Genomic DNA, 26,583 nt, shown 5'->3' with positions numbered 1-26,583 from the left:
TATAAAATATATTTTTCAGGCATCAATAACTGCTTGTTTTTGTAAACCAGAAAGCAGTTTTATGTGTCCTCAGTGTACAAAACCACATTTTATTTTTATTTTTTTTTCTCCACAGAACAGTAACAGCATATGGGTTTAATGCACCACAAAACATGCAAATGATGACAAAATCTTAATTTTGGGTTAAAATATTACTTTAAGTAATTGTTAATATCCAGTGTTTTCAATATTTTAATTGGTAGATATTTTTGTGGTCTTTATAGGTGGGTTACACTGGCACTATGTATATAAATGTAGATCCATGCATTACTAAAGTTGGGTCTGACAGGAATCCAGCAGATGCCTAATGTGAGTTCCAGCCAGAAACAGAGAACTTTAACTGGATCACTGTCTGTGACCTTTGACCTCTGTGTGTCATGAGGTGGGACAGGAGTGTGCTGGCAGGAACAAATACAGTATGATAAAGCAAAGGCTCTAAGTGCATTAAACTGAGCTGTGTATAGGCAATTCATTAATGGCTTTCAGAGCTTAACCTGATGCTGAAGAAGCATTACTTGTGTCACAGTGAAGATAAACAGCTATTGTGAGTGTGTTCTCCATTCAGAGATGATTCTTTGTGTTCCTCTCTCTTATTTGTGAATCGCTCCTCATGCTGTTCTTGATGTTGTCAGTATTGTTCAGCTTTAATGAGACATGGATCTTTACGGATTATGTACCTGAAACCAAAACAAATACAATTGAAATGTATATAAAACTACAGCCACATATATAAGGTACAACCATTCAGCTGAATATCATATCATGGTCATACTGCATCCTAAAACCAACAGACAGCATGGATAATAAACAGAAATCCAATATATAGAAATTAAATTTATACAAGAAATCATAAGACATACATTCCCATTAATATATCCAAATATATCCATATCCATATCCAAATTCCCATTAAAATAAAATAAAAAACACTCATACTGTAATTGTACCTGTTTTGGGCTATCGATTTAATTTAATATTTGTGTGTATATATAATATATATATATTGTCATAATATATTTTTCATTATTATTATTATCATTTAATATTTTTAATTGTAAAAGATATACATATTATACAGTATATGTAGTGTTAGCTGAGGTAACACTATTTCGATAATCCACTATAGACTATGAAGTGCAATAAATTCAACTTCACTTACACAATGTCATTGAGCTCCAGTCTTGTGTCTGGCGACGGGTTGATTAAGGCGTATGAGTGACTGCACTGGATATTATTTGGCTCATCTGGATTGAGAGACAAAATTTAATAATATTACCACAGTCTTCTTCTAGAGCTGGGGTTCCCAACTCTGGCCCTCGAGGCCCACTTTTGACTCCAACCCTAATTAAATACACAATGACAAGCTCATCACGCTGTTCAGGATTACTAGAAAGCTACAGGCAGGTGAGTTTAATCAAGGTTGGAGCTAAACTCTGCAGGAGCCTGGACCTCGAGGGCCAGAGTTGAGAACCCCTGTTCTAGAGGTTTTCAGTCATTACAATGTGTAATTCTAAAGAACTCCAGGGCCATTTCCTAATAACTGAAAATAGGAGGTATAAAATCAAATACATTTAAAACAAACAAATAAATATATATATATATATACTGTATGTATGTATGTATATATATATATAGTGGAGATCAAAATTAGAGAACAATTTAGGAACACTTGTTCTTTTTCAGAAATAATGGAATCTTCAGGAATTTTAGTTCTGGCTATTCTTTGCTAGTAGAACAGTGTTTTACAAAATAACCAAGGCACTTCAACAAAACGCCTTTATTTTGTGGAAAACACAGTGTTCGAAAGAGAACAGTTATGATTGTAGCATGAAGAAAGATCACAACTAAAATTTCTAAGGTTACAGCAGTCAAAAATTAGTAGGAAGTGAGGCCCTTGCTTTGAATGGCTTAAGCACATCTATGGCTGCAAGGCATCACTAGTCTCTCACACTGCTCTGGTGTGGTCTTGGTCCACTCTTCTTTCACAGTTCGGTGACTCTAGTGGGTCTCTTAACCATAACTTTGTCACCAAGAATTTTCAATAGGGTTTGGATCAGGACTCTGGACTGGACAATGTTTTCAGCTTCAAGGAACTGCATTACCCGTTTTGCTGTGTGACAGGAGGCAGCATTGTCCTGTATGAAAATTGCTGGCTGATTGGACGATGAACGCAAGTAAGACAGCATTTTGCTGTAGGAGGTTTCAGAGATGGCAAAAGTACACACATACTTTACTCAAGTAGAAGCATAGATACTCGTGTTTAAAAATACTCTGGTAAAAGTAGAAGTACTGACTTACTCAAGTTAAAGTAAAGAAGTATGGGCTCTGACATGTACTTACGTAACAAGTACCCATTACTACTACCTGTTTTAGTGTCATGCTGGTAACTGGACCTCACGTCATATTGACACATTAATACAAAACTTACATTTAATATTTAATATTGTTAGCTAATGAATGTATCATGACTGAACGACCACAAGGTAGGACAGGGCAGGACTGGGACAAAATTTCAGGCAAGGAAATCTCACACTCATCCAGGCCATCCCATACACCCAATTCTGAAACCACGGATAACCCTATTATTTATTTATTTAGATTTAATGAAACTGTACTTTCTAAATGTCAAAATGAGTACAATAATAATTACATCATGACAATATCTTTAAAGAAAAATCCTAATACTGTACATGTTATTGCATTATCATGAGTGATATTTCTCTCTTACCAAAGTTAATCATGGTTTATTACAGAATTTTTTCTTTTTAGATTGATTACAGTCAGTTTTAATTTACAACCATAGTTTTACTACACATTTCATGGTTAGACTATGGTTAGTGTAGCAAAACCATGGTTAATTTGTTGTTACCACGGTTTTTGGTTTGAATTTTTGTAAGGGTTGTGTTGTTACCTGTTCTAGCTCCCTCTAAACATATTAAAAAAATGATGTTTTATAACATTTGTCTGCTAAATTACTACAGTAACTTTACAGTAGATAATAATGATGTTCTTTATCATACAGTATTTTGAGTGATGATAGTAATTTAGTTTAGTTTAGTTTACAGTAGACTATTATTAATCATCTGGCTGCTACTACTAAGAGTTACTAGCTGTTTAATTCTTAACTATAGTAACTAAAATAAACTAACACAAAACTACAGCCCATGAACAGGTCAGTAGTTTTGTACGGTGGCCGAGAGAGCTCAACGCACTGCAACTTCAGAAAACACATGCAAATAGACAAAACACCAGCAAATCAAGAAAACATATTCATCATTTTGACAACACATGCGCTGCAAATGCTCACAACACATGCAAATTGAGAAACGCTGCAAATGCTCACAACACATGCAAATTGAGAAACGCTGCAAATCCTCACAACACATGCAAATTGAGAAACGCTGCATGGACCACAATGGAAATGTTTCAAGGGGACCCAAAAAATTGAGCTCTCTCGGCCACCGTAGTTTTGCCTCTCTGATCCCAAAAAAATTATCGCATACGTTAACGCGCTAATTTTGACACCATTAATATATATATATATATATATATATATATATAAATATACACTCTCGAGTCCCTGGCATTGATTACTCTGCTAGAAACCTTTTGGCGGAGACGTGGAGCGTTCCCAGTCAAGACTTACCGATTCATGATTTACTATAGATTTGTTATCGAGTGGTGATCCACCAAAATTAAAGTAACGAGCATGGTTTGAAAATGTAAGAAGTAGAAAGTACAGATATTTGTGTATACTGTAAATGTAAGGAGTAAAAGCTAAAAGTAGTCAGAAAAATAAATAGTGAAGTAAACTAGGGGGAGCGCGGGGCACAAAGTAACGCGGGGTTAGTTGTAACACACGTGGTTTAAATATTTCCACACATGCTAGCATAAGCAAATTTACAGTATTTACTAGTTACCATATCAACATTATATAGAGAAAAAAAGTGCGCCAAAATTCAAAAGTCTTTTGAAGATATCGCTGAACATTTATTTTATCATACTAAAATTATATTTCTGGTTTAAGTACATTTTTCATCTAAGTTTTTATTACTATTTTAAAATGAGACAAATCTGCTATTATTTTAATCTCCAATCTGTTATTTATCAGTTTAGATTATTTTTTAAAGCTTCCATAACTAGCAGAAGACACTAACCGGTTTTAAATTACAGTTGTGCAGATGGGGCGGAACACTGCGTTACAATCTGCCCTGCCGTGCTATTCTATGACATTAGCGATGTAATTCACACTATTTACTTTAATACATTTTAATGAGAAACGACGAGAAACAGGTGAATAAAGACTGACAATTAATGTTCAGAAATGATTATTTCAAGACATGTAAAGCATTTTGGCTCGTTTATATGGGCCGTCCCAGGCATGGTTGCAATATTGTCAAACTCAAAAATCAGATTACTTTTAATTATTTAAAAACTTCTTTTAATTATTAAAATAAATAATTATTTTATTTTATTGACAAAATATTTTAGTTTGTATTGTATATTTTATCATAAGATCCAATCTTTTAAGCTTTCAAATGGTCATGTTACAACGTGCCCCTCAGCTGTTACAATGTACCCCACCTACGGGGCATGTTGTCACATTTCACTTCCAATTTTTGAGGGTAAATAAAGAAAAACGTATACACTATAATTATGAAACAAAGCGACATATTTGTACTAGACAAGTGTGAAATTACTGTGGATAAACAAAATTATACTCTGAACCCCACATGGATTTACACAGTTTGAGAAAGTCAAAAAGTGTTACTTTGTGCCCCGCTCTCCCCTACAGATACCAGAAAAATCTACTTAAGTACAGTAACAAAGTATTTGTACTTCGTTACTTCCCATCTCTGGGAGGTTCTGATAAACATTTGCATTCTCTGCCATTTAGCTATATAAGAGGCCCAACTCCTGCGGCAGAAAGCATCCCCCAAACCATGACACTTCCTCCTCCACCGTTCACTGACTTCTTTACACACTTTGGGTTCAGTCTTTCCCCAGTTTGACGCCGAACATAATGTTTCCCATCGGACCAAAATAAATTAAACTTGCTTTCATCACTGAACAGTTCTCCTCCGTCCACACAACATGCTCCTCAGCCAAGGTGAGCCTAGCCTTTTGATTCTTTCTGCTGATGAGAGGTTTGGTCACACTTTCATTCTGACTTCTCTTAAAGGTCAAGACACTGTAAGCCGAGACAGATTCTTACTCTGTTCAGCGCTGAACTGGCAAGCAATTCCAGCTGCAGTGCTGAACCGATTGCCTGAGATTCTCCGTATTCTCCTGCCCTCGGTGCATTTGTCTTTCGCGGACAGCCAGTCTTTTTGGGGAACTTAGTGACATTGTAAAGATGCAATGTTCTAGAAATCTTCTCTTGCTATTGACTGCTATTGGCCTTCACCTGGACAATCTGGTGTCAGAGGGTTTCAGTCATTTTACAATGGCTCACCTTCTTCCAAAGTCAATAAAAACTGAAAAGTTAGGCTGCCAGTTAAATAAGGTTTGTCAGATAATTAAGAAAAGGTTAATTGTGCACCCTGGTTGTAGAGTTCTTCAAATCAAATAAAAACATTCTAAATAATATCCTACTTCATTCTGAAATGATTTCACTGTAAAATTTGACTGGCGTCTCACCGAATCCCCGTGTGGAGAGCCCCAGGTTCTTCATGCGTTTCTTGACCAGCTCAGTGAGTTCCTGTCTCTCAGAGCATGAGAGCAGGATGCCGCGCTGCTGGCTCAGTCTGTCTGTTTCGCGCTCAGCATGCCACGGCCCCAGCAGATTCGATGCCCACTGCATGCTCCTTCGACGCAGAGATTGAGTCTGGATGTCTGGCAGGTCACAGTGAAGACCTCCTTGCTCCTCCGGGTCCTTTCCCTCCTCAAAGACTGACACCTTGTCTGAAATTTCGGATTGTGGAGTCTAGAAGAAAGAAAAACAAGGTTTGTCTTGTCGTTCTTGATATTTCCAACATGCTGATATTTACAATACATAATTTTAACCTCTTAATCTGTAACTTTTATTCAATTAACTGCAGAAAATTGTTAAGTTTAATAGCCCTGTTACTGCATTTTATTTTTATTTTTTAAAGGAACAATCCCAAAAATTGTAACATCTAATTGCATTTTCTCAGTTTCTATTATATTTAAGTATTTAACCTTGTTACCAATGTTATAATGAGAAAAAAATATCCAACTATTTTAATTTCAAATTAGGGAAAAATATTTGGCAATACCCAACATTTGGTTACAAAGCTTGCACATACTGAATGACAACTCAATTTTCCAGAATTTCCCTTATTTGTTGAAAAACTGGACATTGGGCAGTTTCAAGCTTTAATAATATGGAAGCCCGTTTCTGCCATTAAAGGTGCACTCTGCAAAACTGAAAAACAAAAGGTGCAAAATTGATACAGAAATGGCAATACATACATTTCATCAAAGAATCCTGAAAAAAAATGATCAAGTGTTTGTGGAGATCACATAATTGGTAAAATTAATGATTAAGTAAAGGGTAAAGCTGGATCCTGCCTATCCCTTCCTTCCCAGTGTAACTGTTTCTCTTGATCTAAAAGTGTCCATGTGTTGTGGTTGGATTGAATGTAATGAAACCTCAGGAGGTTCAAGTGTCTGAGACTCAGTCCTGTAGATGCCGATGGGAATGTCTCCTACAGTGGAGGAGAGCATTTCATACAGTCTGCCATACGTCTCAATGCACAAGTCTTCCTCTGTGATACTTATCTGCAATGTAATACACAACACTGTAACACTGCTAAAGCAACATCAAATAATAGCAATCTAATAAAAGTCATTTAAATGAGGATGTGGGCACTGTGCTAGTGTTAAACTTCATACTTACAGAACATAAGAAACCAGATTTTGGTGTGGTTTCTAGTCCAAGCAGCAGTTTGGTGATGGTTATGATATAATCCTTAACAAAACACTGAAACAACAGAAGCACTTCTAGCATAATTATGGACTAATTTAAAGGCATGAACATTTATGATTTCTAACACCAAGAGCACACATACCATTCAAATGTTCAGGATTAGTAAGATTTTTTAAAATTTGTGAAAGATTTCTTTTAGGCTCACCACAGCTGCATTTATTTGATCAATTACAGTAAAACACTAATATTGTAAAATTACCACAGAAGTGTCTTTTATTTTAAGATTTAATGTAATTTTAAAATGTAATTTATTCCTGAGATCAAAGCTGATTTTCAGCATCATTACTCCAGTCTTCAGTGCCACATGATCATTCAGAAGGCTCAAGAAAACACTTTTAATGATCAATGTTGAAAACAGTTGTGCAGGACTATGAAAAAAAATTGACTATGTAAAAATGCAAAGTTGTTATTGTCACTTTTTTAAATCAATTTAATGCACCCATGCTTAATAAAAGTATTCATTTATTTCCAAAAAATTTATTGACCCCAAACATTTGAATGGTATTGTATATAGGCAAGAAAATAGTTTAATGTGCTAAATCAAATTCCACAACTGTAATGACTGATATGTAATGTGATCTGTATAAGGACATCTAGTGGTCATTAACAGGCAAAAATAATTTCAGCTCAACAGGCAGCAGCACTTGGTGTCTTAGTACCTGATAGAGCAGTGTGTCCAGCATCCCAATGCTAAACACCCTACCAGCTGCAAAAGGCAGGCGAAATATAAAGGACAGGTTTGAGCCTTTCTCTCGTTCTTTCTGCTCCGTGAAGCCATGCAAAAAAACATGGAAAGAAGGTTTAGGCCCAAACAGTTTAATCAAAGCATATTTTATGATTTATTCAAATGAGAGTGACGGAAAGCATGTTATGAATGTCTGCTCACCTTCTCTAGTTTGGAGAAGGCCAGTGTGTGACAGTCCTTTGCACTGAACTGCATGAATCTCATGTTAGCGGGTTGGGTTAACTCTGTGATGATGTTTAGCCCAGAGAACAACCTACAGACCAGTCATTAATTTCAGTTACTTAAGATCTTCTGTTCCCTTGTGAAATATAAGTGCTCTTAATTGAACTGAATAAGCACTTGTGTATTTCAAATATTACAAGCATACTGTATGTTTAAAAAAGAAAAAAAAATACTATGATATTATAATGAAATTAACCAGTGTACCTAAAGTGTGCTTAAAGTTTCATGACTGTTTCCTAACAATTTTATTCTTCTGCTGAAGACAAAAGAAGATATTTAGAAGAAGTATATTTCTTTTTTTGCCTGCAACAGAAGAAAGAAACTCATACAGGTTTGAAACAACTTCAAGTGTGGATAATTATGGCAGATTGTTCATTTTTGGTTGAACGTAAAGTAGACATTTAAATAGTGCATTTGTAATGTCACATTTAAAGTTTTTAAAGCATATTTTCAATTATTATTTAATAATCTTTTGCTATGCTTTAAAAAAAACACTTATTTTGAAGTGTTGACGTGAAATACTTGATTAAGAAATGTATTTTAAATGTACTAAATTGCAACTTCATTACATATGGGTAATTTCAAATATATTTAACCCTTTGGGAATCTCAAAATCTCAAGCAGTCTCTGACCTGAACAGGGTCTGGACATTAACAATTGTTTTTGCATCAGCCATATAGTCTTCCTTAGCACACATGGTGCTCTCCTTATCCACGACCACCATATTAGCAGCAAACGAGACGCCACAACGCAACAGGTCATCTAGACTGTAAGGAGATAGATAGATTTGGATCACTCTGGTTTCATAGACAAAAAGCTAGTAAGATTTTTCATGTTTTCATGAGAAAATGTAAGCTCTGTGATCAACAAACCTTTATGATATGATTCTTACATATTTTGTTCATCAATCTTCTCAAATTAACACAACTTTTATTGAATTTTAAGCCTAGATACAATCACCAAAAGTGAAAAGCTGTAGTTAGGTTATAAACAAACTAGGCCTACACCACAGTTGTGTGACTTCATTGTCTTTATTCATTAGAAACCCTGGAGAAATCTGGTTAGCTTTTGAGATGGTCTCTCATGTTGTGTAGAATCACGCTTGGGGCAAACTCAGTTTTCCTCTGAATACTAAAGCCCGACTACCTATATAAGTTGCCACTGAATGCCATTTCATCTGAATCGTTCTCCTTCACTGTGAAGATCTCCCCACTGCACTCTGAAGACATAGAACAAGAAGCCTGCTACTCACGTAGAAGAGTCCCAGCAGAGGAAAGATGCTCTCCCATTCAGCGTTTCTCCCCTGCAGCTTCTGGTGATAGTTCAGAGCAAATTTTCAGTTCTAATTGAGCAAATTTCAGTGACGTCTGATTCAGATTGCCACACCACAAATGTGGTACATGCAGGGCACGAGTCAGACGAGCACAGTGAGTGTGTCACTTGCCTAGGCCTTGCACACGCTGAGGCGGTGCTCACTGAGACCGATTGCTCTCATTGTCAGAGCATGAGTCTTACCTCTCTACACTTGCAGAACACCTTTGTCAGGGTGTCCCCGCCGCTCATGCTCTCCAGTTTCTCTCCTTCCAGGAGCCTCGGAGGAAGAAACAGCGAAGTCTGAGGCCTGAGAAGACAGTCTCGAGTGAGATCATGCTGGCACAAGGCCCACATGTCTCGCCCGCTCCACAGCAAGATGATTACCTGTGCTCTTTTTCCAAGAGGATCAGCACTCTTCATCTGGAGCTAGCGGCATGCTCCCCTTTGGAGGATTTGAAGAGGATGATGCAGATGATCCCATGTCACTGGCAGCCTCTAATACAGAAGATTAGTCCAGCTCCGTGGAGGAACCCGGCTCCCTTCCTTCACCAAAGCCAGGCCAGACCTCCCATGAAGAAGTCTTGCGTTTGCATTCCAATCCCCCATTCAGCTCTGGGTGCAATGATCGCATGCCAATGTCCATTGGCTCGTTTAGTTACACACGAAGTGGATTGGTCTCTCTGACGAGATCCCAATTTCATCGGTCATCCGACGTGACGTCTCCGTTCCCTCCTTCAGGGAACGAGGGTTACATACGTTCCCTAGCTGATTCCACTGAGGAAAGACCTCCTTTCTCAAGCAAGAGGTTCCCTCTATGCTCTAAATTGGTCCATCTTCTCTGACTGGTGTGCAATCCAAAACGAAGACCCATCCTCTTGTAAGCTAGCGACCATTTGTCCTTTTTAAAAGAGCTGCTGGATAAGGGGTGCACCCCTTCCATGCTCAATAGAGCCAGGAGAATTAACCCATCTTTCCCTCATACTGTTCCTATTTGAGACCTGTCTACGGTACTCTAGCTCTAGCCTATATCAGCAGTCAGAGAAGCACTTTGTCTGCTTCGGAGGCCGTACTAAAGGGCTGCCAGCTACGAAGCAGAGATTACCCTGCTGGATAGTTCATGCAGTAGCCCTGGCTTATGCCTCAGTGGGCTCTGAGTGCCCCCATTTTAGTGAGGGGCCCGCTCCACTAGGGGGATGGCCTCCTCTTGGCCTTGGTCCAGTGGAGTTACCATTGGGGATATTTGCCAGGCAGCTGGCTGGTCGTCACCATCCACCATTGCTAGGATTTATGATCTGGACATCCATTGCTAGGATTTATGATCTGGACATCCCTGCCCTTCAGGCACAGGTCTTGCCTGCATAATTGTCTTGCACCCCTAGTGAGTGGTCTACAGTGTCTTGACTGCTTGCTCCGGCCGGTGGTCTGAGCCTCACAGGTTAGGCTGTGTTTCTTAGGGCCCTCATGGGGCAAACTAGGGCTGGGATTGCAGGACAGTTTCCGTTCTGCACTTCTAGCACAGCGCTATGGTATATCGTTCCCCATTTGAGATTCAACACAACGGGAGAGACCCTTTCAAATGGGAGCGTTTTGGTTCCTAATGACGCTGCTGCTTCTCAGCCGAAAGAATCTGACTGAATGGCATTCAGGGCTGACTTATATACGCAGTCATTACCGCCTGTTTTGGTGGGCTGAAATGCCAGAGATTTGTGCAGCTGCACAAATGCTAACAAATCAGGCTTCAGTATTCAGAGTATCCCCCAAGTGTGATTCAATGCAACTTTCATATTTGCATTGTCAGTGTCATTGATCAGATTAACGCAACATGTAGTCTGTTTACATGACTCTAGCATCTTATATATTGCTGATTATACTACTAGTTTTTCTGGAATTAACCTTTTGGTCTATGAAGGTATGAGAATGTCTTTTCTCCGCCTTAAATTACGCATTTTCTGCCACCATTTTTCACACAGTGCTCAGTGTTTCCGTGACTGTCCAGAGCACATGAATACAAGGCAAGTGAGTGGGAATCTGTTTCTAAGCATCTAGCCATAACATTCTAACACTAGATTGTTTTACACTGTACACATTTTGCACCACATAAGCAGTGGTAACCTTGCTCCAAAGCATGCTTTCATAACCCCAGTTAAACAGCAGTGCTAACCCCACTTCTAAGCTATACCTGGGGTTAAAAGTGGGGTTTAGAATGACAATAAAACCCAGGTTTTCTGAATTCAGAACAATGGAATCAGAAGTTCAAAAATGCTCATTTGTGTCTGGGTTTTGGGACTCATTCCTTCGGCACTCTACTGTCAAGTAAGTGAGCTAATTAATACAATGTGTTTGTTATCTCAAGAAGGTGACTCTCAGTGTACAACAGCAGGCTTATACTTTTCCGGATGACAAATTGTAAATGTATTATTTGAAGACAGGATACAAACACGTTTTCAAGTTTCATGATAATGTCTCTTGCCTGTCGATTGATCCAAGTAAGTAATATATCATTGGGAACCAACAGATAGTCTCAAGAAACTCTGCGTCGGGCCTAAAAGAAAGAAATTCAGTATTAAGTAGTATCAGGGGAAATTTAACTATAACTGCAAGACTACAAGATATTGGCAACTAAAGTAAAGCTCAAAGAACGAGGTGAAGGAGAGTGATGTGTAAAATTAGGATGTTTACTCATATTCCAAGAGCAGCACGATGGGACACAGTTCATTCTCTGATCTGTAAGAGGCTCGTAATGGGAGGATGAAGTTGTACAGGCCATTTCCTGTGGTCTCAGCAGACACAATGATGAGCTTATTCTTCAATCCGTATGCTTTGACATCATCTTTGTCTTTGTGGTTGCAAGTCTTGGACAAAAACTGACATGACAATAAAGCAATGCAATATTACCATCAAGGACCACAATGGAAACAACCTTTTTAGCTTTGTGTTATCCTTGATGAATTGAGTGTATTTCACTGCTTTTCTGCCTAATAAATAATAACAAATATTTTTTTATCAATGAAAACTATTTTTGTGAAACATACAGTAAAATTGTGAAATTTTAATATAATGTAAAAAAAAACTTTATTCCTGTGATCAAAGCTGAATTTTCAGCATCATAACTCCAGTCTTCAGTAATCCTTCAGAAATCTCTAAAATGTTGATTTGTTGCTGAATTATTATTGCTGGTTAATAATAAGGGTTCTTCTTATTTACCAATGTTAAAAAGTTTTTGCAGCTTAATATTTTGTGGAAACATTTTTAAGATTCAGGATTCAAATTTAGCTTTGCCTCCCAGAAATAAATTACATTTCAAAATGTATTGCAATAGAAAACAGTTATTTAAATTGTAACACTATTTCTCAATTTAATGTTTTTACTGTATTTGTGAGCACATAAATGCAGCCTTGGCAAGAAAAAATTGTAATTTTTCAAAACTTTTGACAATTACTGCATGCAAAGCTGAATATCTGATTCTTCAGTGTCACATGATCGTTCAGAAATCAGTGTAATGTCCTAATTTGCTACTAATTATCAATGTTGAAAACAGCTGTGCTGCTTAATATTTTTGTGGAAACAGATACATTTTTAGAAGACCATTTGTTTGAAATGGAAATCTTTTGTAAATGTTTTTACTGTTGCTTTTAATCACTTTAACAAACTTTCACTTTCTACTTGTAGTAATTTAGTACAATTATTGTTGTAAATTTAGATTGTCCACCCAAGTGTAATCAAGATACTGTATGTAATACCTTTTCTAGCTGCATACAACATTTGGGTGCTTTCTCTTTCCGTAAATGGCAAAGTATCGGTGAGCTTCCGATGTAGGGTAAATCTGGAGGATATCCCTTAGTGTAACTGCAAAACAGTTCAGGAGATTTCATTCCCATAGCAGCCGTCTTGACGTTACTCAGTGATTCTCTGTTGACATTTAATCAAACAAACAGATTAATTTCTCTCTCAGTGAAAGAAATAATTACCCATTGCTGCCTTCACTTCTAGTGCAGGTCTGACATGGGCTCTTTGACTCATCGATGAGCAGGTTGTCCGTCTGAAAGGAAGGTGAATCAGGCAATTCCAGAACAGGAACCGTGTTTGGTTTTCTGGTCTCAGATATAGTAGTTTCAAATGAGAGCGTTCGACCTAAACCGGACGAAATGCTTATTTCCTGCATGTCTATAGCCATGGTACCTTTAGGAAATACAAACAAAAACCTTTAGACAAATATATAGAAACATCATCACATTTTTCATCCACATTTTAGAGAGAATTCAAAGTGCACCAAAGGTCTGTGCACCAAAGTTGCTCCGCAATGAAGTGCTTCTCCTCTGCTGAAACTCTATAATGGCAACACATTTAAAATGTTTGGATATACACTACTTGCGTAGTATGTGTGCCATTTGTCATTCATTTCAGAAATGGGAGTATTTTTGAAAGAAGTCTCTTATGCTCACCAAGGCTGAGGGGAAGATTATGGTGCTTCTTGTCATTTTGAAAGTTGACACCCATTCGCTTACATTATATGGAAAAGAGTGGGCAGGATACTCTTCAAAAATTGTGTTTTACATAAGAATTTTTTTTTTTTAATTACAAAAGAACATTCAAAAAAGAGGAGATTTTTAATGTTTAAGAAATAATACTTTTAGTCATTAAGGACGAATTAAATCAAAAGTGGCAGTAAAGTCTATTCTTTTTAACTTCCTATTTATGAAGACACCGAAGGCAGGCATAATGATGCTGAAAATTCAGCTTTGCAACACAGGAATACATTTTAAAATATATTAACACAGAAAGCATTTATTTTTAACTTGTGATAATATTTCACAATATTATCAAATAAATAGAGCCTTGGTTAGCATAAAAGACTAAAAAACATTCAAAAACATACCGATCCCAAACTTTGGTATTGCTGTGATATGTACATTATCTTTCTTTGAATTATTATAATGCTCATTTGTCTGACCCATGCTAGTAATAGCGCTGCTGGTTGGAGGTTCAGTCTTGTTTCCTATCTTGGCCTTAAAGCAGGAGTTCTCCTCTTTGCTAAGACTGATGTAGAAGCACATGTCCAAAGGGTTCATGATGTGCTGAGGACCAGGGTTCAGCAGTATATTCTTAGTGTCGTCAGGACAGACTCCAATGAGACAGATGCCGTACCTACAAAAATGAGAGATATTTACACAAGCAAAAAGTACGAAGTGGCCATTTTTGAGGAATCAATTGTCATTTTTAATGTACTGTAAGAGTTAATGCAATTCTCAAATATGCTTTCCCCACATACTCACTTATTATATGCATTAAAGGAGGCATAAGGGAAGCTCTTTCCCTCATACTCAGAAAAGAAGATGCTTTCTTTCAGAACAATGCTGTACACTTCATTTCCTGAGCATTTCCCATAAATCCTGTGCCAGTCCTCGGGAGAATGCTGGCCCTCTCTGCAGAGATACACATCATATCATATAGAATTTTCCTTTTGAGTTTCACAACTTGGGGGTGCGTGAATAACAAAATCCAATTCACTAAACAGGGAAATAGTTGAAATTGAAATGTTGAAAATAATGTCGTGTAAACGCCCACTTATTAAACTCCATAAATTATGCATCTGAAAGAGAAGCTCCGACAAATGCATATGCAAAAACATCTACGTCCACAGCTTTCCATTGTTAATTTTACTAAAGTGTCTTTAGTCAAATCTGAAAATAGGTTTAGTTTTTACTACTAGTGTTTGCGGTGGTGCAAGCCTCAAAACGTTTTTGAATGAACTATTCATATATTTCATCAGGCTAGTGTACTCACAGGCCTTGAGATGTGTGCACCAGCAGGGTGATGAAGGTGGACGTGGCAGGACAGATGCAGTTCAGGGCCAGCATAGCGTATTTAAACTCTTCCTCACAAACAATATGATCTGAAGGGCGAAATAGCAGCACAACTGTGTTGGAAAGATCTGCGTCAAAGGCTTTTCTGTCAAAGTCGAAATCTTTTACTGCATTCAGACATTGTTCAAAATGTTCTGGAATAATTTACAAAGACCGATTTAACAGTACCTGCAAATTTCACATGAAATTTGTTTTCTGGTTTGAGAATCTGAACAAAAAGAGTGCAGCTTGGAGCAAAGTCCTTCACTGCCCAAGCCCTCAGGATGGTCTGGTGATCCTGAGAAGAAACAAATAAGTTATTAAAGGTGGAATATTCATAGAAATGATCATAAATATAGCTCTGAAAAAAAACAAACATATTCTATATGTCCCATCCCTTCACTGATTACTTAAAGGAGCAATGAACTGAGAAATCAAAATTCCCTTTTGACATATAAGAGGTAATTGTGCTATAAAAACATCCTGTATGTTTGAGAACTCAAAACTTTCATTAGTCTAAAAACAGCTTATATTGAAGCCAGTCTGCCAAAACGACAGCTTATGGAATGTGCCACTTTATGACGTAATAGTGTGGATAAACAGAAGATGATCAACGCCTGCTTCTACATCACTGCCTGTTTAGCCCCGGCTACTGATTCACGCACGTAGTAGGTAAATGAAAAGAGTGGCAAACACAGATATATGCAGAAAAAAAATTGATAAACTTTATTTAGTGAACTTTATTTTTAAACAAGTACCAGACCGCGTCAGTAAGAACTTTGCAGTTTTGTTTACAAATAAGGCAGGATTTTCAAAAAGACTCTAAAAGATGATGCTGTGCGGACTATATTGGATCCGACAGTAATGTCACACCACACAAGTGTGAGTAAGTGTGTGTTTTCATTACGTGACCACTATTGCTTCCTCTGTTATTACAGATTGTTTGACATGTACTGAGTATTTGTGTTTTGAACCTAAATTGAACCATCTATGAAGGATGTAAGCTGTCAAACATGCACAAGCCAATCATAGCTTATTCTTAGTCCACAATCTGCCATGCCTATTCAAACAGAGCATTCTAATGAGGGGGTTAACTACTTCTGAATTATGTATTTTGATGTAAAAATCTTAATAACATTATAAGCGGACCTCAAATAACAGCACAAAATAAAAAGAAAAGGTAGTTCATGACTCCTTTCACAATAATGCTTTAAATGTTTTAATCATAATTAAGCATTTCTTCACTTTTTGATAAAAAAAAATCTCAGTAATACATACAGCTGCATTGCGGTCAGCCTCACAGCGGCAGGTCAGAATGAAACAAGCCTCAGCATTATCCAGCCTGTGTGGAAAGACTTGTTTTCAGAGAATATAACTTGCATTGTTTCTTACACATTTCTTTAATTGTTTAAAGTGTAAACTTTTTTCATTTAGTTAGCTTTATGTTTAAAACAAGACAAAACTATTTTGGGTAACTCTTAATTTTGCAGTGTCTTTGTTACAGGTTACATGTACTCACTATAGTAATAACAGTAAATTATACATACTTACCTGTACATGCAACTTTTTTTTCTGGCCAAAAGATATGCTAAATATATGTTATAAGCAGTGGATCTCAATGAAATATATTTGTGAAATTGAAAATAGCCTATAGTTAGTTTCAATCTTCATATTCCAAAATATTTGTCAAAATGTATTTCAGTGTCAAGAAACATTTCCAATCTTATAGTTGCCTTTGTATATTTAGGCTAAATGCAAATGTGGGTGGAACAGCCTACTGCAGATCAAAATTAGATTTACAGTGATTTAATAATGGTAAAATGTTTATATACAGTATATTGTAAAAATAAATAAATGGAACATTATAAAATATGTTCTTTGCTGATTTTTATCAAAATGTGTTCTGTTCAAATAAGCCTTTTCTTCAAACGTGACATGCAAATTAATTTTTTGGGGGGATTGAAATATACACAAAAATGGCCAAAAACATATTTAAAAATCTAAAATATATTTGAAAATATATGTACATAAATATATTTTGGTATATAGTTTAGGAAAAATATTTTGGCTATTTTTTGTTTAGATTTTTTTAATACATTTAAAAATATTTTTTTTCTGAATGGGTTAAATGTACAATTTCACTTTAACAAGGACACTGTTAAATAAAGATTAACCCAGTTTTGCAACAGTGTCAGAAAAATATATTTAAGTCTTGATATCTTACACAATTTTTATCTAAAAAATACTGATTAGATTTTTTTTTTTTTATGATGATGATGATGATGATTAAATCCTTTAAGGCAACACTTTGGCATTTGGGTTCTGTTCCATGTAAATGTGATTCCCAATGAAAATTAGATCAAGCTTCAAATATATTCACTTTGAATAAAAGCGTCTGCTAAATGACTAAATGTGAATGTACATGTAAATATCTCTCGACTACCCGCTCAACAAAAATTTTCAAATATGTAATTTATAATTTATGTCTGTTTTTAAAAGAAATACTCAGCTTGATAACCTAGATTTCTATATAGAAAATACCAATCTTTCTAGGTCCTAGAAAGCTTGGTATTTTCTATATATGGCAGCAGCTGCACAGCAGAAGCCCAGTGTATATGTGGGATGTGTTAAAAAGGCTCAAGATATTGCAGCAGATAAACATAAATGTCTTCAAACTCACTTTGCTCTGACCAGATCTTGATCTTTTAGGGCAGAGCCCTGCATATATATGACTCTGTGTGACCACATCGGGAAACGCAGCACCCGTCTCACTGCCGCGTTCTGCTCTGCTGGGCAAAGGATGATGACATAGTACTCCTGGAAGACAACAGCAACAAACAGACAGAATAAACAAAGTTGATCAAGGCTTGAATTAAAACTATTGATAGTTGAAAATTCATGAAATTCATGAAACAATTTCTGGCATTTTGAATTTTTCACAAAACCTACTTTTGCAAACTAGTCCTAGGTTTTTTGCCCAATTGGAACCAAACCTGGGCTGAAAGATTCTGTTGAGTTTGAATATCAAAAGTTAAAAAAAAACTTTTCCCTTCATTTTCATCAGGGGGCGCCAAAACGTACAAAGTGGGCGGGGCCACTTCTACTAAAAACTCTCGAACAGAATGAGTTATTTAACAAATTGGGTTATCATATGTTGTGATTGGCCACTTGGTGCTGCTATAAAATAGAAAAACATAAAAATGGCTATTACTACACCATCCTTTGTCCGATCGATTTGAAAACTGTCATGCAGTGTCTTTCTTCTAATTGCCATTACTGTATGTCAGGGCATTTGTGTATCTTGTAATTGCTACTGTAATCATGCAGTGTTTCACACATATGCACAATAATCGTATCATATGATAGATCTCCTCTTTTTGAACAACTTTGCCTCTGGAACCACTGCTGTCAATCAAATTGTTTGTTAAATAGTTGAGATTATAAAAAAAAACTAGTCCTTTGCAGTACAACTCTCTAGACTTTGGATAGCTATAACCAGATCATTTAGAAAATAGGCGTTGCCAATTGTACACAAAATCCTATAAATCCTAAACGAAAACTCACTTCACGAAATCAGCTGAGCACATGCAACATATGATTCTAAAGAAGCATGCAAAGTTTTATGGAGATTGAATCATATGTGGAATTATAACTGTTATATAAAAGTGAAAAATACTGTATTTATATGGCAAATGACATGTCTTTTTCATAGCTGATTTAGGTGGGTACAGGATTGCTAATTAATATGCAGTATCGTTTTACAATTATGCATGAAGGCCTTAAAGTGCTTGAACCCAGATAATTGGTGCTTGCAGCTATATTTTATTTTTGTAATGTACCTGAAGTATGGTGTGAGCATAAAACTCGTTTAGGAAATCCATCAGCAGGTCGATTTTGATTGAACTGACACACAGCACCACATGTCTCTCGGTTTCTGCTCTTTGCTTGCTGTAATCTCCTCCTGACTTCTGCCGCTCCATCCACAAGTAGGCCAGCTCCTCAAACTAGTGCATCACAGCACAGAGAAAACACCATAATGCACTACATTAGCTCTCATTCTTTAATGACACTGCCGTGACAGAAGCTGCAGATTATAGTTCTTCAGAGACATCCCTCATGGGATTTAGGTATTAAGTGTATAAACATTGTGAAGTCATTTTTGGGTGAACTAACCCTTTTAAAAGCAAAAACCATTCAAGTTACAAGTTATATGCTTGCTCATACTTTAAAATTAAGGTGAGAATAAATGGGGCTTTATCCATTAAATCCATTTTCCATAGTATATCATGCTATATAATATGTTGTTATTCATTGCTATTTTAGAGTTTAGTATCAAGGCAAGCTTACCTGGATAGGCAGGACTATTAAAGCCACAAATATCATAATAACAACCAGCAACTTGGAGGGCCAGACATCAGGAAGGACATCTCCAAACCCAACTGTAGAGAAGGTCACGATGCAGAAGTAGAAAGAGTCAAAAACTGTGATTTTTTCCCCAGCGCGCTGCAAGTGCTCAACACCACAAATGCTGGAGAGATGAGGAACAAATTAACAAAAGCAGACAACACAAAGGAGTCCATGTTAGCGGCACACGAGGGACCGTATACTACAGTAATATATGTATTAATGAATTATATGTTTACAAATTGCACTCGTTATGGAAGAGAATTGAAACATTCACTGCAACACAATCCTGCAATACACAATTTTCCTTTTGCTGTGCATATTCTTGAATGATGCAATTTTGATTAATCTTGATCATGGTTTTGCTTTTCATTAATATGATTTAAGTCAATAATGAAAAGCAATGCCACTATTGACCTCTAATGATTTCATATGTATATCCTGTTCTTTTGTTTCCCTATTCACAATTCACCATATGTAGAGTTTAAAATGAATCAATCAATTCAATTTGATGTTTCAAAGTTATTTATGAACTTTGCACAGAGACAAAATCAGTAAACGTTGACAAAAGCAGCATAAAATCAGCACGATGGCCATAATGCATGTAAACTGACCATGTTATATATTATATGCATGATGCACAAAAATATTTGTATATGCATATATGCTCAAATATTTGTTTACGAAGAGACATGAGATATGCGCGCTCCATTTCTGGGTAAAACCACCACACATTGAGATATAAATGGTCATGAAGTCATGGGATCAGGAAATGATAAAGATCTTTTGCTCTGACTCTCTGTCTGCATTAGCCTTCCAAATGACACCAAGTCTACGAGCAAACAGCTTGTTAAAATCTCTTCTAAAAGCGTTGAGATGCACTTACTGGCAGTGTAATGGTGATCGTGTAGTGCTGTTTGTACATTTCTAATGATGAACACTTGACCACAGAGCAATTAGTATATTGCTTTAGTCCTGAGATAATAGAAAAACCTCCAATATGTTGACAACAAAAAGAAAGCTAATGTTGCTGAGGTCTACAGCAGATAATCTGCAAATATACTATCTGAAAAACAATTATGCTTGAGCTTTTCTCTGAACTAACCTACTGGTGTTTTGGTGATTCTTAGTGGATGCATGACATCAGTTCTTCTCAAGTTCAAACAGTTCCCATACATTTTGTCTTATTTTTAAACATTTCAACAAATATTTAAATTGTGCTTCAAGGCTGAAATACAATATGCACATTTTGCCCAGTTATTCTAGTCCCTACACTAGTTGCTGAAACTCAGATTTTCACAGAACATCATGTTATAAAAAGGATAGTTCTGGTCCTTGATTCTGATTGGCTGAGCCGCATTCAAAATCGTTGTAAAGTACTTACAAACATACGGTGACTTCATTACATCAGTATTACTGTGCCGCTAACCCAAAAAAATACACCTCTCTCATATTTATTAATATAAAATAAAGTTACGTATTGTTGAAGATCTTTTTAATTACTTAATACATTCTAATTATCACTATACAATATAGGGATATTATACCAAATAAATGAAATCATTAAAAAGAAAATCCTTATTGCCATTTATCAAAATCCATTTACACTGCAATTATAATTCCATTAATAATTTTATGAGATTAATGTTCTAAATATATAATGTATACCTGACCGTGGTAGGACCCTTGCTTTCTATGCAGGATCAGAAAAAATATCTTAATTTGTATTCTGAAGATGAACGAAGATCTGGAACGACATGAGGGTGAGTAATTGATGATAGCATTTTAATTTTTGGGTGAACTATCCCTTTAAGTGTATGAAGCCCAGTTTTTCACTGTAACCATTTGCAAAGTTGGTAAATGGTTTATTTATTTTACAATTAGCTTGGCAACACAGCAGGGATTAATAAGGATGTGAACATGGATGGACAAGTACATTTGTGGTGAGTAAGTGCTTCTCCCTCTAAAAGCAGAAACCACAGAAAATGAGCTGCCATTCAATCCATTTCTGACCCTGATCATGCTGCAGGGCTAATACTGCAGTCTAAGCCAAACAAGAGCGAACACTGATAAAGACTAGGAGACACAGTTGTTGGGAAATCCTGTCTGACAAGCAGTTTGGGGTCGAATTTGTGTGTGTTGCTTATATGTGAGTGGATATTTGGCTGACTCACAAAGTGAAAATGAGGCAGACGATGGTAGAGATGAGGATGAGGAGCTGATTGAACATGGCTGACTGTGTCCGGTGAATAGCACGATGAAGATCATTCTAACAGCCACAGAGAAAAAGATGTCAATATATTTCTTTCATCTCTCAAGAGGTTTTAGCATGGTAATGCACATGGCAATGTTAATGTGTTTAGTCTTGGCAAAACAGATCTGCTACACTGCTGCTGCTACAGATTTGATATTGCCAACACCTAATAATAATAATAATAATAATAATCAATTAATTTTTATATAGCGCCTTTAAAAGTTAATTCTCAAAGCGCTTTACACTTAAGAGGATACAAAGTTTAAAAGAAAATGGAAAGTAGAGAGGTAACAATAAGAACACATCAAAAACAATGAAGAGAAAAACAATACCCTTCCCCCCAGCACCTTGCAAATCACAGATAAGCAAATCTAAAAAAGTGAGTTTTCAGAGAAGATTTAAACACATTAAAAGATTCTGCATGTCTAATATTATAGGGGAGAGAGTTACAGAGTTTTGGAGCAAGGGAGGAAAATGCCGGTCGCCCATAGAGTGTAAACGAGTTGAGGGAACAGTCAAAAGACCAGAATCAGAGGAACTGAGATTCCGCCTAGGCAGGTTAACAGTTAGAAGTTCTGATAGATAATTCTGTGCCAAACCATGCAAGGCCTTATACATCAGTATGAGAATTTTGAAGTCAATACGAAACCTAACAGGGAGCCAGTGTAGGGATTCCAAAATTGGAGTGATGGGCTCCCTAGTTCTGGTCCCTGTCAGGATCCACAACATGCTGCTGAGAGCATGTAAGAAATACTGCTGCTGCACATATAACATATTTGAAATAACCCCCATATATAGCATACATGAATAACCCTGTACTAGATCTATACAGGTGGAGCTGGGGGAGGTGGAGGATTTCTGAAGTGCGCTGCAACTGCTACAGCATGCACTAGCCAAGTATTTGAATGTTCAGCAGCGAGCTCATTGGCTGCTGATACAAAAGAGAACCAATCAACTGCGCCATGTGATAATGATGCTATTATGTCATATTGAGTTAAACCTATCAGACAACACCATCTAGAGTTTCATGACAGAACTTTAGATATATTTATTTTTTATACTTTTTGATACTTTCTTCCAAACATATACTCACAATCATGTTTTCCAAAGCACGTTTTGCCAGCCAGCAGTTCAGAAACACAGGAATGAAGAGGTTTCGGAGAGGTATATAAAAAATCTGTTACAACAAAGAGCAACCATTACATTTTTAGGAAAAAATTGAAGCACTTCACTAAAATACAAATGTAATCCATAAAAAACAGTGTTGGGGAGTAACTAGTGACATGTAACGGTGTTACATAATTTAATTACGAAATAAATGTACAGGTGCATCTCAAAAAATTAGAATATCGTGAAAAAGTTCATTTTTTCTTGTAACATTTAAAAAAGTGAAACTTTCATTTTCAATACGTTACAAGAAAAAATGAACTTTTTCCCCATATTATAATTTTCTGAGATGCACCTGTAATCACCCAGCCCCTGACGATTTTACTGTGATTACTGGCAACATGTCAGAAGTGCCGGTACGCACAAAAAAGTGCAGGTACTCTAAAGGCTAAAATATAGAAGTGCTGGTACTGCGTACTGGTGCGTACCGGCCCACTTCAAGCACTGAGCTAAAGTATAAGATATGCTTGCTTCAGCAAAAAACACTGATAATAAACGAAAACCAGATTAACGTATTAATGGATTATGCCTTGTATCGATCTTTATATAAGCTTTAGATCAGAAAGAACTGTTTAGGTGTGGCAGTACCAACATCACGGCACTCTTAGCATCAGTATTTTGATGTGTCAACAGTTTTCCAATGATATACTTACTCCAACCACAAAGGGCACAGTGTCAATCATTTCCAAGATAAACACTAGTTGAAGTACCTGCTGCCATATGTTTCCCTAGATCATTAGAGAGAGCACAAACAAACAGAATGATCACAGATGTTATCAATACAGTTGCATGGAAAATATATCGGTAGATTTCCTGTCATTGCTAATTTTGCACCATGGTTTCAGGTTCGTTTCGAAAATGCTTCTTGTAAACTAACATCGGAGATAAAGCTAGGAAAATACAAATAAAAAATAATAATTCATACCTTGTATCGTAGATATGTCAGAAGGATTCTTATGAATAAACATATGACTGCAACAGACACCTAAAGAAAATAACTCTTAAATACATACACCAAACACCAATGAATATTCTAACTTTATATCGGTTCCATAACACAAATCTTTCACAAAATAATCCAAAAATACTACAGAAATGGTTGGATATTACAATCTGCAAGATTACCTGTGCACCCCAAACTGTTTGATTTCGGTGAACCCAAATAATTGAGGCCCTGACAACAATACAGGGTTATTAAAATGGTGAAAATGAAAAAATCAGAGCAATTCTATATTCAATTTTTGTTTACATTGGAACTACATACCAGTTGATTTCAAACAGGGTATAATTTTTGTATGGGCACTCAAAACTATGAGGAGAGAAGAAATATCAAATATCAATATGGAACAGTCATTTTTATAATAGTATGTAAACTGAATAGAAAAATGTAGTAATCGGAATATAAGAAGTTACTTTTACATAATGAGGCAATTTATTTCTTTTCTAGTTTTGTTATACAAAAACATTCTACTTGGGCCAGATGTTTTATTATATTGTCATTCTGACTGTGAATAAGGAATTAGAGACAAGAAAAAATATATATATACCATTTATGATCAGCTTCACTTGAGTCCATCAGCACTCTGGTTATATACAAAATGCAGCTTAACACATTGAGCGAAAGATAAAACACTCGTAGGATGAGACCTGAATAATACAATAACAGTGTTTATAAACCATTTTAGACACTGGTAATACAAAAAAAGCATGTGATACATGCACTCAACAAGTGAGATTTTTGGAACATAAATATAAACATATTTTAAAATATTATTTATAACTAAATTTAATTTTAGACCAGTGTGAAATTATAAACAATGTTCTTTAAAAAAATATACATTTTATATCATGTTTTGAATTCCTTGTATTATGGCAAGAAGAAACATAATTTTAAGATCTGCGAATTTAACAGGAAAATAAAGTTTAAAGAGAAAAAATCTGAGTCATACTGGATCGTTGGTTTTTGATGAAGTAAAACTGCAGGCGTTGTTTGAAACTATTCTCTTTGACGTTGAAGTCGACCTGCACCCTATACGGCAAAGCACAGAATTATCCTACTGATTAAACAATGCATGATTGTTATCTCTCATAAATACTTCTTAAAATGTGATGCTCTGATTTTCTACTGGAGTACAGTTAGCATATTGTTTTTGAACACAACAATATAAAAATACATGAGGATTTCAATTGTAAGTCATTAGACAGCACGGAGGAGGAATCTGGAGGCACTTACTTGTCATCGTTTTGCCGTGTCTGCTCTCGAAGCAAAAAATCCCTGAATCTGTGTCTAGGCAAGGGTGCCACTCCGTTTTCTCCATTGGCCATATTTCTCAAAAGCGCAATAAACTCTTTACCAGATCAGTAAGACAACTTCACATGAACCCAATAGTTTGTTTGTGTCTTTGCCTTTTTCCAGTTATTCTTAATATTTCAGGGTCGAGCTACAAAATAACATCAAAGTGCAATCGCTCTCTCCAATCCCTTTGCCTCTCTTCCCAGAGTAAACGCTCACATCTGGTAACTTCAGTGTGATTGATAGACGCAAATATGCAAATGTTGATGCAAATAGGCTATCGATGCTTCCCCTCAGCAGCAGCTTCTTCTCACAGAAAATAAATAAAAACAGTAGAGAAAAACCCCTATTATTGCTAAAATGAATCGAATAAATGTTTGTATGGAACTTTGAAATTGATTAATAACTACAAACTGACTAACATTACTGAGTGACGGCTGAAAATCACATTTTTGCAACCCTGTCCTGGAGTTAATCAGCCTACTGTATTCAACACTGTTCTCTATAGCTCACTATATTTCAGGCATAGCCTGTGTATCATGTTTGCACAGTTTGTTCAACGTTTCATTTTGTAAATGCAGCTTTCTTCCAAAATAAACATTACAAACATCATACAAAGTTTCAGTGTTTATTTTCATTAAAAGTCATTGTCTATTTTCATACTTTGGATGTCAATGGTCTATCTATAGTTCGCAGGAGTGCAATCTTTCACCAAGTAGGGCTCACTGCAGCCCACAAGATCCAGGGGGCGTGGTTGGATCCACATCTAGGGGGTGGAGATGGTAGGTTAGGGTGGAGATGGGTAGGTTTAGGTGTATGTGAGGTGGGAGGAGTTGGATCTGGATCCAACCACGCCCCCTGGATCTTGTAGGCTGCAGCGAGACGCTCACGACCAGTTTGAAAGTTCTGTGCGACTGCCACTAGGAGGAGAAATGCAACAATCGTATCCAAATGTAGGAGACAGTGGAAAGGGGGCTTGAAGCCTGAGACACACTGTACAATGTTCCAGTAGCTCCTCACTGCAGAACAAAGATCCAGGGGGCGGGGTTGGATCCACATCTAGGGGGTGGAGATGGTAGGTTTAGGGGTGGAGATGGGTGGGTTTAGGGATCAGGGGGTGGAGACGGGTAGGTTTAGGTATATGTAAGGTGGGAGGAGTTGCCCCCTGGATCTTGTGTTCTGCAGGCTGTCCCAGTCGAAAGACGGGCATCGTGATACAATCACAGCGATTTCTGATTCGCCACGATTGTTTCACGATGCCAATCTTTCGTCTGGGACAGCCGAAAATCGTGCAGTGTGTTAGGGCTTGAAAGGCAGCTCTGAAGGACGACAAGCGACAAACCGGAAGTC

At 36.7% G+C, this 26,583-nt stretch overlaps 1 protein-coding gene across 1 annotated transcript; it reads right to left on the bottom strand.

Annotated features, from left to right (window-relative positions):
- Positions 1 to 41: 41 nt before the first annotated feature.
- On the bottom strand, positions 42 to 25,265 carry LOC306846518 (potassium channel subfamily T member 2-like; the record flags this gene model as incomplete). The annotated part of the gene is made up of 25 exons (XM_079379951.1): positions 42 to 716; positions 1,199 to 1,283; positions 5,680 to 5,965; positions 6,309 to 6,783; positions 6,902 to 6,985; positions 7,651 to 7,752; positions 7,878 to 7,989; positions 8,591 to 8,725; positions 11,743 to 11,814; positions 11,952 to 12,124; positions 13,013 to 13,118; positions 13,241 to 13,451; positions 14,224 to 14,417; positions 14,546 to 14,695; positions 15,057 to 15,165; positions 15,305 to 15,413; positions 16,394 to 16,457; positions 17,796 to 17,932; positions 18,955 to 19,119; positions 19,463 to 19,643; positions 21,694 to 21,788; positions 22,867 to 22,950; positions 23,594 to 23,668; positions 23,866 to 23,893; positions 25,174 to 25,265. 22 exons carry the CDS (start codon positions 25,263 to 25,265, stop codon positions 6,574 to 6,576), a joined length of 2,688 nt encoding a protein of 895 aa, XP_079236077.1. The 3' UTR covers positions 42 to 716; positions 1,199 to 1,283; positions 5,680 to 5,965; positions 6,309 to 6,573.
- Between the last annotated feature and the right edge of the window lie 1,318 nt (positions 25,266 to 26,583).

Source organism: Barbus barbus (assembly GCF_936440315.1).
Source record: "Barbus barbus genome assembly, chromosome: 26".
In the NCBI taxonomy this organism is placed as follows: Eukaryota; Metazoa; Chordata; class Actinopteri; order Cypriniformes; family Cyprinidae; genus Barbus; species Barbus barbus.
Note: the sequence above shows the minus strand (reverse complement) of the source record. Positions and strands in the feature narration are given on the sequence as shown.